The sequence below is a fragment of the Watersipora subatra genome, chromosome 8 (genome assembly GCF_963576615.1).
Source record: "Watersipora subatra chromosome 8, tzWatSuba1.1, whole genome shotgun sequence".
NCBI lineage: Eukaryota > Metazoa > Bryozoa > Gymnolaemata > Cheilostomatida > Watersiporidae > Watersipora > Watersipora subatra.
In genome coordinates, this window is record NC_088715.1 from 60,338,852 (window position 1) to 60,358,081 (window position 19,230).

The 19,230-nt window shown below is 33.7% G+C and overlaps 1 protein-coding gene across 1 annotated transcript; it reads left to right on the forward strand.

The window, feature by feature from the left end:
- The first annotated feature begins 338 nt into the window (after positions 1-338).
- Positions 339-18,180, forward strand: LOC137401722 (ileal sodium/bile acid cotransporter-like). The gene is made up of 10 exons (XM_068088181.1): positions 339-446; positions 1,078-1,247; positions 8,544-8,679; positions 8,764-8,915; positions 9,658-9,777; positions 10,010-10,181; positions 10,629-10,816; positions 12,344-12,520; positions 15,791-15,973; positions 17,613-18,180. Exons 1-10 carry the CDS (start codon positions 371-373, stop codon positions 17,757-17,759), a joined length of 1,521 nt encoding a protein of 506 aa, XP_067944282.1. The 5' UTR covers positions 339-370; the 3' UTR covers positions 17,760-18,180.
- Positions 18,181-19,230: the final 1,050 nt, after the last annotated feature.

Genomic DNA, 19,230 nt, shown 5'->3' on the forward strand with positions numbered 1-19,230 from the left:
CTTTATGTGCCATACATGCACCATGCATACACCATGTGAATACACCATAAGCATATATTCTATGCAAATGCACTTTATACAATATTGCCATACGCATAGTCACATAGTCTATACACATAGTCGCATACACTATACACATACATTATACGCATGTACCATACGCATACTGTTACCTCATAGACTACCAAGTAATGCTAATAAACATCCTCTGCCCACCACAGTAGGATCCTCCTAGTCAAGCACCTTCACAACAAGTCAGTGCAAAAACATAACATGACATAACGCCTCACATCTTATAAACGATTGGCTCCACAATTCTATGGTCATTCTTAGCTTGAAGAAGGCATAGCTAACATCTGACTTCACTATAATGCATAGCTTTTACTCTCTTTTTTTCACCTTCTGTTTAGCTGCAGGATACGTCTCAAGTTGGAACCCAGCTAACAGTAAGTAACAGTTTGTACTTTACAGGTAATTTATGACAGGCATGAAAGGCTTCAGGTTATTGGAAACTAATGACAGTGCTCCAGTGCTCCTCCCATAGATAAGGTATTACATGTAGAGAATAGTCAACATGTATTAGTATACTATATTAATATCTATATCTATGGGACTCATAAGTGCCAAGTAGTTATTCTAGTTGTGCACTGACTATCAGCATTATTTTATTTTAATTTTCTACTAATAAGCACTAAATTGTTTAATTCACTTTTTTAACTTTGTTATCTAATTGAAGACAACTTTTTTGTCTAGTTCCTTTGTTTTTGTTTGGCAAGCATTATTTTATAACATCGCAAATTTTTTGTACAAATATATTCAATGAGAATAGTTAAGTACTATGTTTTTATTTGTTGAACAAGAATTCATAAGAAATGACTTTTAACGAATGCAACATAAAAATTTTAAATCATAGACATTGTCTCCTCATTATGGTTGAAGATGCTAGTTAACCAGCCTAAATGGATGTACGAAAAATAGTCCAATAAGTTGGTCGCTAGTTTTTGGGTTGGGAATTATATGGAAGTATCCTCTCTTTGCTGTTCTTCCTCTGATGTGTAATGATCTGATCATTTGCAGGCAGCTCTACGGATTCAGGATTTAGGATTGTTCCTCCTGAGGAAGGCCTACTTACAATATACTATGACTATCCTCCAACGCTTTGCCAAGTGCTTCTTTATGTCGATGGGCCTGTTAAAAACTTTTCCATATCCATAGAGAGTGTCACGACCAGCGTTGCTACAGTCTCGGTGAGTCTAAATTCCTAATCACCACTTCATACAACCGAACTTTTGTTCGAGGCTAATAGCATTTCCAGTATCACATAATCTACAATATCATTGATTATCGACAAAGAAATGGCCTGATCATTTTTGTCAAAAAGGTCGATAGTTGGGTGGGTAGACAATCTGCACCAGTAACTTGTGAGGTGGTTTAGATGTTTTGCTTTTTAAATGATAGACCAAAAAAGTATGAAGACCCAAAAATTGGGAGCCACATCTAATAGCAGATAATCTTTTTGAAGTTTAGCAAATTGATAGACTTCATATAAATGAGCTACCAAAATACATGGTTCAAACTTGTCCTGATTGATTATTAAAGAACGACTAATCAATCAATTACAATGGTAATCAGTATAGATTACTCAGTAGATCATAACATGTGCTCTCGAGCTGGTATATCTATGCAACTTAGGCAAATTTTTGTGTAATCCGCATTTTTTGTTAAATCTTATTAAAAATCGCAGATATTTACTATAATAAAAGTTGTGTTCATACATTCACCCATAGTCATGATTATATGTTTAAAAAAAAGTTGCATCACATGGGATTTGAACTCTGATACTTGACTTAAAAGTCAGTTACACTACTACCAACAGTTTGAAATAACTGTACAGATATTTATTACACCTGATGTTCTCTCACCGCGAATTAAGACTGCCAAAGTGCCAGTATTTACGTATAGATAAAAATCTTATATAGCTGTTGGTTCTATTAGCTAAATGAGGTTTTGAGAGGTTATAATTAAAGTTCTCTAGTTACTACTTCCTGTTGCATAAATCGCATTGAGAAAGTACTCTCCTGATTTTTTGTTCTTCTGTTGATGTTTAAAACGGCATATATAAAACTATCAGTATTTTTAAATCAATGGGTTTTATGTACTACAACAATGAATTACAACAGTAGGATGCAAAAGACACAAAAAAATAACCCGCCATCGGTGCTCAGACTGTGTAGATGTAATTGAGGCGCCATTATGGATATTGGTGCAGTCTTGCCAGGCACTGAAGAATTTGTGTCATAAAATTGATGCAGTTTTGACAACATAAATGTACAAACCTAAGAGCACTGACAGCTATGTACTAGTTCTAGCAGCTCTGTACAACGATGTCTGGGAAATACCAATCATAAAAGCATCCAGTTGCCAGCAAAAGGTCAAAAGGTCAAAGTTCTTTGTTTACAAGAAGTTAAGCTTTTATGATTCTAGGACTTCCTGTCTGTTTGTTTATTGCTGACATTCATATTTAATTTCTTCCCAATAGTAAATTCAAAGGAAGCTTTTCAGAGGAAGGCTAATGTTAAGGAATGTATAGTGAAGACAACTCCGTTCATTAAGTCATTTCAAAGCTGTAGTGTGCATATTGTTAGTTACTGGTTGAATATTCTCAGATAAATTGGGATTTTGTCAAAATTACTTTCTTGTAAAAGGCACTAAGTTGTTTTTTAAATTCAGGTCAAAGTTTTTGCTCAGTTCTGCTGTAGACACCAAATCTTTGTGCCTAGAATCAATATTGAGCCATGAAGCAGAATCAAAGTTTAGCTAAATGGTGCAAAGTGATGCTAATTCATCACAATTTTGGATAAATTTATACAACTAACACAGGACCAGCCGTAGATTGACCATAAACCTCCAACCAGCATAGACTTATGACTAGGTACCAACTGGCCATAGACCTCCAACCAGCATGGACTTATGACTAACTACCAACTGGCCATTGACCTCCAACCAGCATAGACTTATGACTAGGTACCAACTGGCCATAGTCCTCCAACCAGCATGGACTTATGACTAACTACCAACTGGCCATTGACCTCCAACCAGCATGGACTTATGACTAACTACTAACTGGCCATAGACCTCCAACCAGCATAGACTTATGACTAACTACTAACTGACCATAGACTTCCAACCAGCATAGACTTATGACTAACTACTAACTGGCCAAAGACCTCCAACCAGCATGGACTTATGTCTAACTACTAACTGGCAATAGACCTCGAACCAGTATAGACTTATGATTAACTACTAACTGGCCATAGACCTCCAACCAGCATAGACTTATGACTAACTACTAACTGGCAATAGACCTCCGACCTGTATAGACTTATGACTAACTACTAACTGGCCATAGACCTCCAACCAGCATAGACTTATGACTAACTACTAACTGGCTATAGACCTACCACCAGCATAGACCTATGATTAGCTCCCGACTGGCCATAGACCTCCAACTAACATAGACTGATGACTAGCTACTAACTGGCTATAGACATTACGGTTGCAACCACCATTGCCTTAAACACTTCAAAAAAATTGTGCGTTTTGAAATTTAATACACAAATAATGGTGATATTGAAGGATATTGAAAGACAATTATTGTAGAATAGTATGCTTCTTGCTGAAATCTTAAGTTTAAATATAATTATTTCTTATAATGCCAACTTTCAGGCATTGCCAAGTTTGTATAACCTACTGTAACAAGATTGGCTAGGTATTTGTTCCAAGTCATCCGTTTCTCTCAGTTTGGATTATAAAGTACAGCTTTAACATATATTGACAAGTGTTGTGGCTGATTGCCAGGAATTTGTCAGCATTGGTATTTCACTAATTATAAAAAAAATGTCATGCAGGGTGTGTAACCTTTCAACACAATTTATTGATATACAATTATCAATCAAATCGCCAGATTTAGCAGATGTGGTATTTGTTGTTATTTGGTTCTTTCGAAAGTCATGCCAAAACCTTTAGTGACCACATAAATATTTCTGGTTTATTTTTCATAGTGCTGGTGGCATATAAACTGTTTTTCTAACGAGTTCAAGTGTCCTTAATAGTACGAAAGCATTTATCTATGAGGGCTGTCATTGCTATAAACAAACTTTTCTACAGCCAAAAGAAATATGATTTTCCTAATTATTTCCCCACTGAATTGTAATGCTGTATATACTGTGTGGGGAATATACGTAAACATGACATACTGACAGATATAAAGCATTTCATGCCTAAATCTCCTACTAGTTTTGTTTTAGTAAAAAGCCTCACGAAAATTATGCAATCACTGAAATAAATATTATTTAAACTTGCTATTTTGAGTTTATTTCAAAATGTTTGCTTCACTTCTGCTTCTTCAAGAGTTTATTGTTTTTCTGATCATGTTTTTAAGAGATTTTCAAAATAATGTCTGAAAGGTTGCTCGACAGCTGTTGAACACTTTTATGGCCTTAAACTAGTCTGTTTTGTTTTTGTCTCAACATGTTTTTGGAATTGTTTTCACCTGACTTAAAGCTCTTTAGTATTACTTGAGCATGCAAGTCTTGTTGTCCATTAAGAGAAAGCTTGTTTATTAGCTAAGATAGAAGTTTTAGGCTATTTTGTAGCTGATCTCAAGCTATAAGTTACATTTAGGCTATAAGTTTTAGACTTTTCTCAGGCTTTTCTCAGGCTTTTCTCAGGCTATAAGTTAACTTCCCAACTGCATTCTGGTCGAAAAGCAGAAAGTTTTTATTTCGGGTTTGTTTTCCTCAGCACTCAGATAAATTCTGTTTGTTTATAACATTTGTTACGCTACTTGGGAATTTTAATGTTTTTTGTTAACAGTATGTTAAGAATTAATTAGCTTTTAAAACTATCTAAATACTGTAAAAATTTTGAAACGGTTTAATTGATAAATTATCCATTGCGTCAAACCACAGCATATTTCTTTGTTGAAATCATAGTAAACAAAGTGTTTCAACATTCTTAGAGAAGAAATTGCTTTTAGGGTATAGAAAAAAGCAAAATTTTCAAAAGAATGCAGATTTGCCAAGACACCAGGTTAAACAATTTTATACTGTACTGTACGATATTATACTATATGATGTTATATAAGTATTGCTAACATATAAGCCTACTATATGTTGATAACACAAGTAATGTTTTGGTCTATATGCTAGCTGTTTTAATAATTGCGTCAGCACACTGCATAGTAAATTTTCAAAAAGTTGTTTAATGATGACATTTTTCTTAGCAACATCATTTTTTCTTTGAATTGTATTTAATATGACAAAAATCATTTGAAGGAGCATATTTCTAATTATAAAACTTTTTCTACAAAAAGAGTAACTATATAAAATTTTTATTGATGTATAAATTTAGCTATTCAGCACCAAGAACACTTTTGGCCGTCATTGCTTGCCTCATTTACTACAGAACGCATGTTTTCATTTCTAAATTTAGTTATGACCTCTTGTGTTTAGATCACTTAAATTTGCCCAATTAGACACAATTGTTATTGCTATCTAAGCTCTCTTTATGCGAAGACAAAAATAGATCTTGGTGGAACTTAGGACAAAAGCGCCAACCAAATAAGTGATCACCAAATCCTTTAAAAAATAGAAAAAAGGCGCTCTAAAGACTGCGAGACAAGAGTTAAAAAAAGCACTAGAATGTCACCAGCGGAAGAAAATGAAGAATAAGCTGAAACCACTCTGTAACAATTTCAATAGCAAGAAATGTGGAGGGAAGAACAGGCCGCTAACAAAATGCTATCTAAAGCGTCTAGCGAAGATCCTAAACGGCTAATGGAGAAGTTCACTATAATTATATTTCAATTCGGCCATGACTTCGAAGAGTAAAAATAATTTGGAATTTTATTTATATTTTAAAAGAAATGTTTGCTCATCGGTTAGCTTCAGCCTTCTGAAGATGGGTAAACCAGTGGTGAAAGATAAAATACCGTAATTACCGATTACTGTCCCTATTCTTTCAACATAAAAGTTAGGAGAGGAGTTGAGATAGTAAACTAATATAAAGGTTTTGTGTGCTATCTTTACTGCTCCACCAGTACAGAACTCAGTGCATGAGTTTATACATATATTTGTTTGCTTCGTTCATCAAGGGTTACAATAGAAAGCACGCAACATGTAATGAACAGGGGCAGAACACCTCTGCTCTCTCTCTCTCTCACAAATGTCCGAGCTTGTATAGCGGGTAGCTCCCAACCCCCACCCCCTCACGTTACACTCGATTGGACTCGGCTCTGACTGGCCTAACTCTCTTCATCTCGTTATTCCGCATGACTGAGCACATCCAGGCGGTTTAGCTCAGCCCTAAGCTCAGCTATCAGTGGATCATATTCCACAACACTATTTAGATAAACATGATACATAAGTTTGGCTTGGTGCGGATGAACCTGGCACACTTCGCTGGAGTTGCTAGGCATCCTAACATATTTATAGTTTAATCTGTGTGGATTATTATAAAAAATACTGACACAGGCTAGCATGGTTAAAATAGTATTTGTTGTGTTGATGTTTGAATGCTTGAACAAACACAAGCAGCTCTAGCAAAATATGAGTTTGTCAATTAGGTGACATTTTTCAGCATAATTTGATGATCATTTGGTACAAAAAAGTTCCGATCTACCACCTAATATAAAGGAATTTTTACATAAACAATCGTGTTTTGGATGCTTACCAATTTTATCTTATGAACTAAAACTTCAAATTATTAGTGAGCAGCTGCTTGGTTGACAAGTTTAGTTGGTGCTTGGGTCAAAAGTTTAGCTGGTATTTGCATGACAAGTTTAGTTGGTGCTCGGAGGCAGGTTTAGCCGGTGCTTGGATAATACGTTTAGTTAGTGCTCGGATGGCAAGTTTAGTTAGTGCCTAGATGACAAGTTTAGTTGGTGCTTAGAGGACAATTTATTTACTATTAGTTATTTTACCATACACTAATTAAAGGCAGCCATGACTGCACGAATACAATTACGAATAAACAAGTGATTTGCTGTACTTATGTATATAATACTTATGTTCATTCATAATAATTTATAGCTCTTCTACTCAAGAATATTTTGGTCGACACTAATTATTTGACAAGGATGATATTGTTGTCTCAAATAGTCATCGGTTGGCACCGCTGGTGGTTTTCACAAACTTTACACAGTATTTTTTTTCCAATTGTTAAAAAGTTACTTTTTTCTTCAGTTTGCAGAACTAGATGAAAATTGTTTAACTTGATGTTTCAACTCATTTTATTCAGCTGATTTCAACTCAACTCTCTGATCATAAATAAAAGCAGCTTGTATTACTATTTTTATTATATATAACTTCATGTCCATTTAATTTTAGAACATAATCCATGAAATATGTGTAAATTATTTTCACTGCTAATGCTCAGTAGATTCTTCATTTGATTGGTTATGTATGATTGAAAATGGCCTTATTGACAACTACCAACAGGTTGACTACAGCTGCCAACAGGTTCACTCCTGACAATGTGGGTTATATAAGCTAATGTTGACAAAGCTTATGATCTATAAATAAGATCAGGCTCAGTTGGCTAGCATCCAATACCTATTAGCAGTCAAGAATGGGCTGTTGTCTAACTATAACTGAATACTATGGGCAATACTGCCAACAGGCTGACTACTGCCAACAGGTTGAACATGGGCATGGCACGTGCCAGTTAGCTAGTCTCTCTCAGAGTAGCTTTTTAGAAAAATCATCTTAACATTCTATGTTTCCTTTCAACTCTAAACTAAACCACAAAAATGATGAGAACATGATTTAAAGGCATTCCTACTCTATGCAATGACGTTAGCACTTTTTTAGCTGAATTGAGTAGCTTGAAATTTTAGCCTTTTATTGCTACTAACTAGATGAGTGTGAGCCAGGGCCTTCAGCTATGATTTCAAATAAAAATTAGCATGTAAATATTTAAAAACAAGCTTTTTAAGTCAAAGGGCAAGGTTTTGCACTTTTTACTGTATCACACCTCTGAACTTAATCTAGCTTTAGCTAGCTAAACAACATTCTAAGAGCATGTGCGCAAATGCTGTATTCTCACAGCGGGTGTTACCTACCCTTCCATAATACTTTCCTTACTTCATAATAATCCTTCAAGGTTGTTTTATTATGTTTATATACTTAAGCTTTGGTGTGTTGGCTTCCTACTCACTTGCATTCAGTTATTGCTTTAAACAATAAATACAACTTTTACTAATCATTAATTTTAAAAAAATTTTACCATTTATAACATACACGGTAGTTCTTAAAGTTTTTTTAAAATCTCAAACAATATTCCTCTGATTTTTTAAGCCATCAAAATTTTTAGGATATTTTCTACTAGTTTTAAAAGTTCTCAATCAGATGATCCTTTTAGCTTTTGTTGTACCAGTTTTCTGTCTCTGTCATGAATGTTGGGAAAAAAATCTTATCAAGAGAGTAAACACTGAGAGAAACTGTTGAAAAGCAAAATTTTAAATAACTGTTTGTTCATTATAGGGAGAAAGTGCAATCACTCGTTGCCAAGAGAAGATAACTTCAAATGTGTCTTCTAATGCAAACAACTTGTCACACACTGAAGTCACGTATGACATCTTACAAGAAGCAGGCACCTGTTACAACATTTCATTTTATGGTAAACCTTTGAACTTTGAATAATCGTCAAATTTACTCATTGCTCAAAAGTTGCATTCAAGACTTCTGTTACATTTATTGACAGGAAATGCTGTTTATATTGGCTACTCTACTCTGAAGTTCTATGTCAGGACCAATGGTAGCCAAGAGCTGTCATACATTGATGACCTACTGCTGAGGTCGATTCGACGGAGAAGACCTATTGACAAAGTTTTTGATATCTCCTTCAAATGCATCGTAAGTTAGTTAGACATACACTGGGTTTCAAAGCTTTGAATAATTTTGGAGTTGCTTCTGCTTCAAATCATAGAAACAATAAAATTCCAATGCAGTCAACGCAATTTCACCTCGCTAAATTTTTGCAAAAGCATTTGCTTTGAAAGTATTTCAACACCATAGAAAGGCTCAGTGCTAATGGATCCAAATCGATGATACTCAGCTAAACTCTCCCCAGTGGAGGTAAGCAAACTTCAGCACACTTCAGCCCACAACTCTGCAGATTGCTGCTCCGAAAAGGTTCTATTCCTACTCACTACTCCTTTTTTCGATATTTTGCTTTTGCATCAACATTTAGATAGCCAAAATGAGTTGTTACACGGAATGACAAGTCGCTTGTTTATGGATGACAAAATAGTTTCCTATTAGTGCAACTAGTTACTTATTAGTGCAACTAGTTACTTGTTAGTACAACTAATTATTTGTTAGTGCAACTAGTTACTTATTAGTGCTACTAGTTACTTATTAGTGCTACTAGTTACTTATTAGTGCAAATAGTTAAAAATAAAAGTCATGGGTTTAAATCCCATTGAAAACAATATTTTTCCTAACCTCTAACAGCCATTTCAAATTGACGGAGGCACACAACTCCTCTTATTAGAGTAAAGATTTGTCTAAAATACCTTCTTCACATTCATGCAGTTTGTTTTATCCTAACATTTTTGTGAATTTGCTGTATAATCTAATGCTTGCGTTTTTACAGACCATTATGACAGTCATGGCAATGGGCACAGACCTAGAGTTTCAAACTATTAGAGACCACTTACGAAGACCCAAGGCTCCTGGAATTGCCCTTCTCTCGCAGTTCCTCATAATGCCCATGGTGAAAATGATACTTACATGTGCAGTTTGCATAAAAATAGCTCTTATTTATCTAATTGTTAGATTTCATTGCTTTTTCATGCTTATTTATTTGAAAAAGTTTCAAAACAGCTATATTTTAACCATTTGAGCTGAGCAAATTAAATGAATTTTTAAATTATTGTTTTGTTGACATCTTCTCCTTCAAATCTTACCGACATCTAAGTGCACCAAAGTTCTTGATTTTGTTGCAGTTAGCTTATTCCATAGTCTGGATATTTGGATATACTGGCGGAAAAGCTCTCGGTTTCTTTGCCATGGGCTGCTGTCCCGGTGGAGGAACGAGTAACATGTATTCAAAACTGTTTAATGGAGACTTATCTCTCAGCGTTACCATGACAACCCTAAGCACAGCTGCCTCTTTCGGTATGTGATTGCGACAGCAAAAACATACAATAGCAGTACCTACGTATTTATTACATCATGCTAGCTAGCTATTCACCGTGTATCTAAAAACGATAATTATTTTCATGTAATTAGCTAGTATAAATCTAAAACGATGTGATTTAAACATGCGCTACAATTATTTTGGACAAACTGTCTTTTTAAATTTAAATACTCAGCTTTAAACCAGTAAGCATAAACAAAAATCAAGCAAATAGTGGGAAGTCTACAGTGCAAATTCTGTGGGTAGATAACTCTCCATTATTTGAGGTTTAACAATAATGTTCCTGTTTCTAGCTTGCGAGTAATTTTGTTAAATCTTTTTTTCTGGTTTGGTTACTATAGATACTCCATCTGATTCCAAACTTTCAGTCAATTTTAGAATGTAAGTTCATGCCTTCTGCTTCTGTAAGTTCATGCATTCCACAGGAATGCTTCCGCTGTGGATATACACTCTTGGTAGAACAATTCCAGCTGATGAGGGAGTTGATAAAGTAAAACTACCCTTCCTCAACATCCTCCAAAGTCTATCATTTATGGTCATCCCTTTAGCTATCGGTTCTCTAATCAAGTATAAGTTCCCTAGAGCTGCTGCCAAGATACGGAGAGGCCTTGATGTGAGTCTTTTTTATTTGATTTTTCTACATTCAGCAAAAAGTTATCTTATCTAAAACGAAGAGAAAGATAGGGAAATAACAACTTTTTATTTATAATACTAATTCAATTTTCATTTTTATTCCTTTGCTTCTGCTCCATTAGACTACCAGAAATCAGGCTGATGCAGGGTACCTTTGGATTTCATTAGCTTCTGGACTAGTTTTTATACTGATATTTGGCTCTGGGTCTGGGTCCGGGATTATTTGTCTAAATGTCTAGATATGGAAGCTCACTCCGATAAAGTTTTGTAATAAATGTAATTATAATAGTAATAATTTTAGTAATAAGTAGTTGCAATTATTAAAATAAAGGTTAGCTTGGAAATTTTATTACTAATTAGAAAATTTACTCACTTAGTTAAATTAATTGTTTTATTTATTTTGGGAAGCCATGAAAATTATGCGAATACTATTGTAGATCTGTTGTATTAACTTTTTTTCTAATATAATGTAACTCAATAATGAAAAAATAACTTTTCCAAAAACAAATGGATTAAATTTTAAGAACTGTTACAACAGTAAAATATATTTATTTACATAGTAAACAAAATTAAAAAATATTTTAGTTTTAAAATGCATAAATGAGACTGATGCAAAACTATTAGAAGGTTTACACTTCTTGCCAAGCAAAATTAAGTTGATATGTTTTCAGTGTGGTGCCATATTTAAAACTGGTTGTCAGTGAAGCATATATTTTTACTAAATATAAGCGAGCTCAAATAACTTCCTGTTACTAGAAAAAAAATCGCCAAAATTTATTTTAAAAATTATAAAAAAAAATTTATTTTTTGTCTGTTAAAATATTTCATATAAGCTTTTGTTATAGCTCACATCAGGAATTGCAGCTAAGGAGTCTATCAATCCTTTTTGTATTTTATTTGTACTAATTTATTCATGCTCGTCTCATTGCTTCCTAATTAACTATATTGTATCATTCACAATACACACAACTCTTTCAATTCTTTCCATAAACAATTAAACTTAGAGTACATAATTCTTTCAATATTTACTATAATAAGAGCCGTGTTCATTCATCTGTTTGTCTGTCCAAAGCCACAGTAGAAAGTTGAGAAAAAGATTGCTTCTAACAGGATTTGAACTCATGACCTTCAGGTTTGCAACCGGACACTCTAAACCCTGCACCAAAAAACGCCTAACCACATTGTGTAATAATCGCGAAAATAGTTATTCCCTGTGCTTATCGGCACACATTGCATTCTTTCATGCCACAATGAGCTGCCAGCCTAATAAGACACAAAATTTACTTCACTTTATTTTTTGTCTTTTTTTGTCTCATGGTCTAATTTTTTTAAACGGCATTGACCGATGTAAATAAAGGTAAATCTATCAATCTAATAAAAATGTTTGAAATTCTCTTACATTAATCCTTTATGATATTCCTAAACGCTTAGCTTTTGGTAAACAAACACTTGCTATCATTCTTTGCATTCTATAAGTCTCTATTATTGTTCTGTTGCTCTGTTGCAGATTCTGTTTATCCTGGTAGTCATCTCTGTGCTCACTATTCTAATCTACGCCAACCAGTACATCTTTGTGGCATTTGATGCTAAGCTTGTGCTGTCAGCGTGTCTGCTGCCTTATTGCGGATATATCTTTGGAGGTTTTCTTGCTTGGGCTTGCAGATTCGACTGGCCTCTTATAAAGGTATTTGAAACCTGTCATCTGAAACGGCTATGAACAATATACCAGGGCAGCACATCCACTGTAATTTGTAATGTTTCTGCTTTACTAACACTGTCTAATTAAATATTATTGATAAAACCATTTAGTATGTATCAATATTTGACTAGAGTCAGGATTTTTACGGCAGGAGGGCGGATTAAATTTATTTATTTAAAGATAATTATGTACTAATTAATAAAGGCAGCCCCCTAGATTGTCAAAGAGCTAATCAGTGGTTCGAGCACCATTTTGGTATGGGATGTCGAAAAGGCCACCAGCATTAAAGGAGGCAACACTGACAAAAAAGTGTAGCAGGCAATGGGAAACCTCCTCAGTAACCTTCCGAGAAAACTCGTGGAATTTCTAAAATAAGTAAATGGAGAAAAAGATAACACGAGGGTCCTGCCTACTGTAGAATACTCTTGCTGAATGTGTGTGTCTGATATGTTACAATCACACTCTAACTCCATCTTGCAAAAGTATACAATGAAGTCACATCTCTGTTTTACATTCCCATAAGTAATAAGCACTTGTAAATACTGTGAATAGCCACTTGAGTTTTCAAGCTAAGCCAGTTGTTAGCCGTTTATGTATTATCAATGGAGCACATATCAAAGCCATTAAAATTATTACCAACATATTATTCTATGTTAAGTTAAAAGGTAAATTTTTGTGTTTTTTGTTTGTTTTATAATTACTAGTATCCTGGTAACCTTGTGTGCCTTAAAGGTTGACTTGCAACAAAATTCACATTACAGTTAGTTGATATCAAAAGATTCACCATGTCTTACTCTGCTGTGTTGTAGGTGCAAAATATGTGGGAATGTGATTACAAGCTCTTAAAAGCTCAAAAACGAACAGCTAATCGCAGCCGCATGAGACCGCCATAGTTTGGATTCTCTTTCCAAAACAGCTCAAATGTGACGTAGCTGCGGTAAATGGTTTCTGTTTACACTTGCTTGCAACCTTATTTGTCGAAATATTTTTGCAAATATACTTCACGCATTCAATAAAACCATTTCTATTGTTTTTATGGGTCTGTTTTATCATCATTGTAATGCTGTCACTTTCAGCAGTGATATTTTATAACTTACCGTAAAAATTTGTTAAACTTTTTAACCTTAGCTCGAAGGAATGCATATCATTATCTGATAATCATGACGAGCCTGTTGGTCACCTGCGATAATCGAAAAGTGCTGCAAAAATTATTTTCGAAGTATTGGGTCACATGATCAGATTATGATTTGACAATTAGTCCAAGCCAAAACAAAACTGTAAAGTAGCGAGCATCTATATTCGATACCCGGAGTATATGTAAAACCCGGAGTGTTTGTCATAAACTAGTGCTCGATAAGTTTATATTGAGCTTTTATTGGTCTTTCAATTCACGTGAAAACATCCCGTGACAAAACAATAACCAAACTGTAATGACTACGTCAGAGAAATAAAGAGATTCCCATCTACGGCGGCTTTTCGTTTTTGAGCTTTTAAGAGCTTGTAATCACATTTCTACATATTTGGCACCTACAACGCAACAGAGTAAGACATGGTGAATCTTTTGATACCAAATAAACTGTAATGTGAATTTTGTTGAAATTCAACCTTTAAGAGATCATCGGATGTAATCAGTATATATTCGCACAATACAGTGAGTGTTGACTAGCACAATTGTTATTGCGTCATGCTGCTAAGCAAAATATCATGTGTTCGAATACTATAGGATGCAATCTTTTTTCTAGCCTCATGCCATGGTTTTAAACAGACGGATATACAAACAAACACGATTTTTCTTACAGTAAAGAATGTGTTTAATTAAATTTTATAAAAATTGATAAAATAGAAATAGTTTTCTAGCTATACTGGCAAGCTAGCCTATCTACTTCAAATGTTTGAGCAGGTTCCCATAACTCTCAGCATAACCACTGCTCTTTAATTTGGATAAATATTTTTCTGTTTTAAAATTGGTTGTGAGTGAAATTTTAACTTGTGCACAAAATTTTAAGTGTGAGCTTTTAGCCACATTTTTCAAATATTTCAGCATAAATGTAGTATTGCTAGCTATACCTTAAAGTGAAACTGGTCATTGTTCAACATGAAATTCAACTTCACTTTTTGGGTCAGCAGCTTTATTCTGAATATTTCTTATAATAAAATATTTTTTAAATTTTTAAATTTAAAAAATGAATATGGACTGGCTATTAGGCCGTCTTAAGATTTGCTAATAATCAACTTAAAATTGTATTTGTTATTTGGCCATTTTCTGATTTTCAATTGATCAAAGTTGCTTTAAATGATTGACCCGTTCAGCTTTCAAGCCTGTACATTAGCTGTATTATCTAATGTACAGAAAGTTGAAACTCTTGGCTAAAACTATTAATGAAAAAGATGACATTAGTACGTTTAACTTTTTTCAGTAGATAAAACTTTAGAGTTTGGTCGTTTAATCAACAGCGGGTTGGTTTATATCAGTCTTGTAGACTTTAAAAGTTTGACAGCATTCATTGAAAAAACCATAGTTTCAATTCTCCTAATTATATGTTAGGTTCAATGGCAGATGATATGATTTGGTCGCAGCTTTTTAATATTTTTCTTCCCTGACTGCAGAAAGATTGCTCCACACGGATTTTGAACCCAGATATTTGGCCTTCTTCCCACACACACTACCATCTGTGCCGCTCGATCAGCATTCCAGATTTTAAAATGAACATTACAAAATATTTAAAAGATTATATCAGAAAGTATCAGTATTTTCCTATCATTTGTGATAGTTTTTTTATGCTTGAGGTGATCTGACTGCCAAGATGTTTATAGATTAAAATTGGCAAAAGTCGATCGCAGGTGAAACGCTCAGATCAAGCAAAGGTGCAATATTGATGTCTATAGTTGTAAAGAAACTGACAGAATAGAGACTCGTACCGCCATAACTTGAACACAATAACTGATACCAACTATAGCAACCAGTGATGTCATTTCACATGTATTTTCCTCTAAGCGTTTCAACTGTGATGCAGTTTTAGATTTGAAATTTAGATTATAACATTAAAGTTGTCTCTTTGCTGCCTCATATTTTTATTTTTAACAAGGATTTAGATAACAAATTATTATACAATTCTGTTGAAAAAAGTAGAAATAATAATAATCTTTGGATAAATAGAAGTACAAGTAGTTTGTTTGTCTGCCATATTAGTTTTACCCAAGCCAGTGATATCATTGATTGAAATGATTAACAGGTATTTGCTATAATGTTTTTAGACTATTGCCATAGAAACAGGAATACAGAACACAGCTGTCACTATTCTCATAGCGCTGTCTCTCTCAGGGCAGCCAGACGCTGACCTCGCAGTTATTCTTCCTATTGCGTCTAACATAGTCTCTGCTGGACCTTTTTACTTGAGTCTGCCCATATATCTACTCAGACAACGAATGTTGAAAAAGGTAAAATCATGTGTATTTGATTTTCAAAGTATATTCATTTTCTTTTTTAAGGACAATCTTACACAAAATTTAGTAGATTTCATCAGAAAATTTTTCTAGCATTTACGACTGTTTTTGATGTTTGAGGTGATCTGACTGCCAGGATGTTTCAAGATTAAAATTGAGAAAACTTGATCGTGGCGAAAACAATTGGAAGAAAAACGCAAGCAAAATGATGTCACTAGTTGTAAACATTTGTATAGTTGATATAGGCTATTTCATTGAAATTGCAACCTTACTTATCTTTATTCTGTGAGTCTCTTTACAACTAAAGATGTCGTAATCGAAATTTTGCTTGATCTGAGTGTTTTAACCACAATCAAGTTTTATCAATTTTAATCTTGAAACATCCTGGCAGTCGGATCACTTCAAACATATAAAACAATCGCATTTGATAAAAAATACCAATACTTTCTGATAAAGCTTACTAAAATTCCATGAAATATCACCTTTAAAAGCTGTCAAAAATCTACAGCGTGTTTCAAAAATTGATTTATATCTAGTTGCGTCATTTTCATCCCTAAAAAATGCTATTGAAAAAGAAGGTACATTGCTGCTGTATTGCTATAGAGTTATTCTAGTCAAACGATGTTGACAAAATTAAGCTAATTTTTTTAGGCGTATAAAATTTATGCAAAGCCTGCTCATAAACATCAAAAGGGATAGTATTAAATTCAAATCATTCCCTTTCAAAACTTTTTTTGCCGAGTTCAATTTAGCGGATTTTTATGCTTTGTAAAAACATGAAAAGAATACTAATGAAAATCTGAACTATTAGCTTTTGATTCACAAGCACAGAAGATTGGTATGTAGCATAAACATAAGTACAGAAGGTTACTAAATTTTAGGAGAGTCGTTCAAATGGCATAATTTATTTTTGTAACGATTAAGCCAGTATTTTTATTTTTGATTTCAACTAGTGTAAATAAAAATAGGAAATGGTCATCATCATCATTAAAGGTTTTACTTTCTTTTCATAGAGGCCCTGCCTGACTTTCGCTTTTATAGTGCATGTCAGGTTTACACCCTAAATATATTTTTCTAAACATTTTCTTGATACATTCATAGTCGCATATCAACTTAGTTAGCGCTAAGCAACTCAAGTAGCAGCACTGACTGCCTGCAACATTTTCAGACTTAGTGGACAGTTTCGTAGATTAAGAATGACTGTGCCATTTTACACTTAGCAACATGGCACTACCTCGCAAAATTGCCAACTTTTGGGCTTATGCTATTAAATAAAAGAATATAATATATGCACAGCGACACAAACCAATTATTGGTTGTGTTTCAGTACAAACAACCAATAACTACCAACTACCTGTACATAATTATGCGCCAAGTGAAATACACTCACAATCATAGAAAATTCTGTCATTTTAAAATTGTTGTACAAGAGGCCTGTCAGTTCAAGTATTAGTTTTGGCTGTAAATTTTGTTTAAATCTTTAATTTAAACTTCAGCCAACTTGCAATAACAAAATTTACTCAGGCTATAAAGACCTGGTCTAAGTAGAGTATTTTACAAAGACTTTCAATGTTTCAACTTGCAGCACCAATTTCTTTTTGGTTTTAAATAAATGTTTTTAATTGGCTTTCAGAGGGCGACTAAGAAAGCAGAACTGGAATCAAAAGGAAGCGACACCTTAACCGGAGAAGAATCGGATGAAAAACAAACATTTGAAATTGAAGAAAATTCTAGCATGGCAGAAAAAGAACGCCCACACGAAATGAAACTTATAGATTAACTTATAAAAGCAAGGAAGAACAACTCCTTCAATTGTGTGTTCGAAAAGGTCTACACAGTTTCAATCTTGCTATCTATATGTCATGATGATGCATTTTAGTTTCAAATATTCAAGTTGAAATTATTAATATATTTTCTCTATGTACTTAATTTTCAGACAGCTTCTTTTTCCGTATCAAAAAAAACATCAGTAGATAGTAGAGTGGCAAGAGAAGACAAACCTTAGCTATATTGCCAATTGATTGGTTCCACAGCATTTGAACAATAACTGTATGCATGCATATTTTATACAATCGTCATTATATAAAGTATATATATGATTTATGTATATGTTTAATTATTGAAAAGTTTTATTATCACCAAATTCATAAGCGTTTATTGGTTTGCTACAATGTTACAAAATATAATAACAGACAATAGGCTATTACACTTCAGAAATAAGTTTGAAATATTAACCTGACATGAATGTTTAGTAAGAGTAAAAATATTTTATTAAAGAGAAGATGGAATTAATTGTCTAGCAGCGCGACCAAGGATTTTATTTTATAGAAATTCATAAAATGCTTCAACAAAGGTTCTGTACTTGGTTCATGCACTTTACTTGCATTCGAAGTTCGTTACAAAGTGCATACAAATCGTAACAACTCAGATGTTGCGAAACCCATGTACCGTAAATTTTATCCAGCCAAAACTTGACTCACCGAAATAATTTTTAATGTAGGTAAGGACAACGGTAGCAGGTAAAATATCCAAATACAAGAGAACAGAATTTTAATACAAGAGAAGACAACAGCAAATATATTCAACAAATTAACTAGCTCGCCACTCTTGAAGCAGCAACAATACTTTTTGAAAGAAAACTTCTAGTTTCACAGTTTCTAGTTTTTCTGAAAGAAAAAGTAGATACTATTTATGTTTATTTTAGACTAGGTGTCACCATTCATACTGAACCATGACAGCTTTAGCATTGACCGTACTCTTTACATATCTATGTAATCTTCAACAGGTAAAGAACATTTTAAAATAAATATTTAAATTTATCATTTAATCTTTTCTAGCCACCAAAGTCTCGTATTAAAAAAGAAACAGCTATTATATCAACCGTGCATTTAGTTGGGAAAATTTTTCAGCATGTCAGTAACTGTTGTCTATGCGTTTTAGAGATGTTAGCTGCTACATAAAGAATAGGGACTTACATGTAGATATAGGTATAAGTAAAATATTACCCTGCTTCAATAAAAAAAATTGAGAGGGTTGTTTTCTCTCAGTGCGATTTTGTCAGCATTATCTTAGTTTAAAGTAGTCTGCTGTAGACATGGCCCTCATGTTATGATCTTCTCCAATTCCTCAGATTACGCATTTTATAAGTTTTTTTAGGAGAGTACTGAGGTGGTTTCCTATTGCCTGCCAGAGGTTTCTTGTCAGGGTTGTCTCATTTAGCACAAAAGTAATTTATGACTAGATGCTCTTTC

Bases quoted from the DNA above. Each gene is read 5' to 3' on its own strand.
- LOC137401722 (XM_068088181.1), top strand. From the start codon at position 371: ATGCATAGCTTTTACTCTCTTTTTTTCACCTTCTGTTTAGCTGCAGGA. The intron at 1,248-8,543 runs GTGAGTCTAAAT...TGTTCATTATAG, and splicing joins CCAGCGTTGCTACAGTCTCG to GGAGAAAGTGCAATCACTCG. The intron at 10,182-10,628 runs GTATGTGATTGC...TGCATTCCACAG, and splicing joins AAGCACAGCTGCCTCTTTCG to GAATGCTTCCGCTGTGGATA.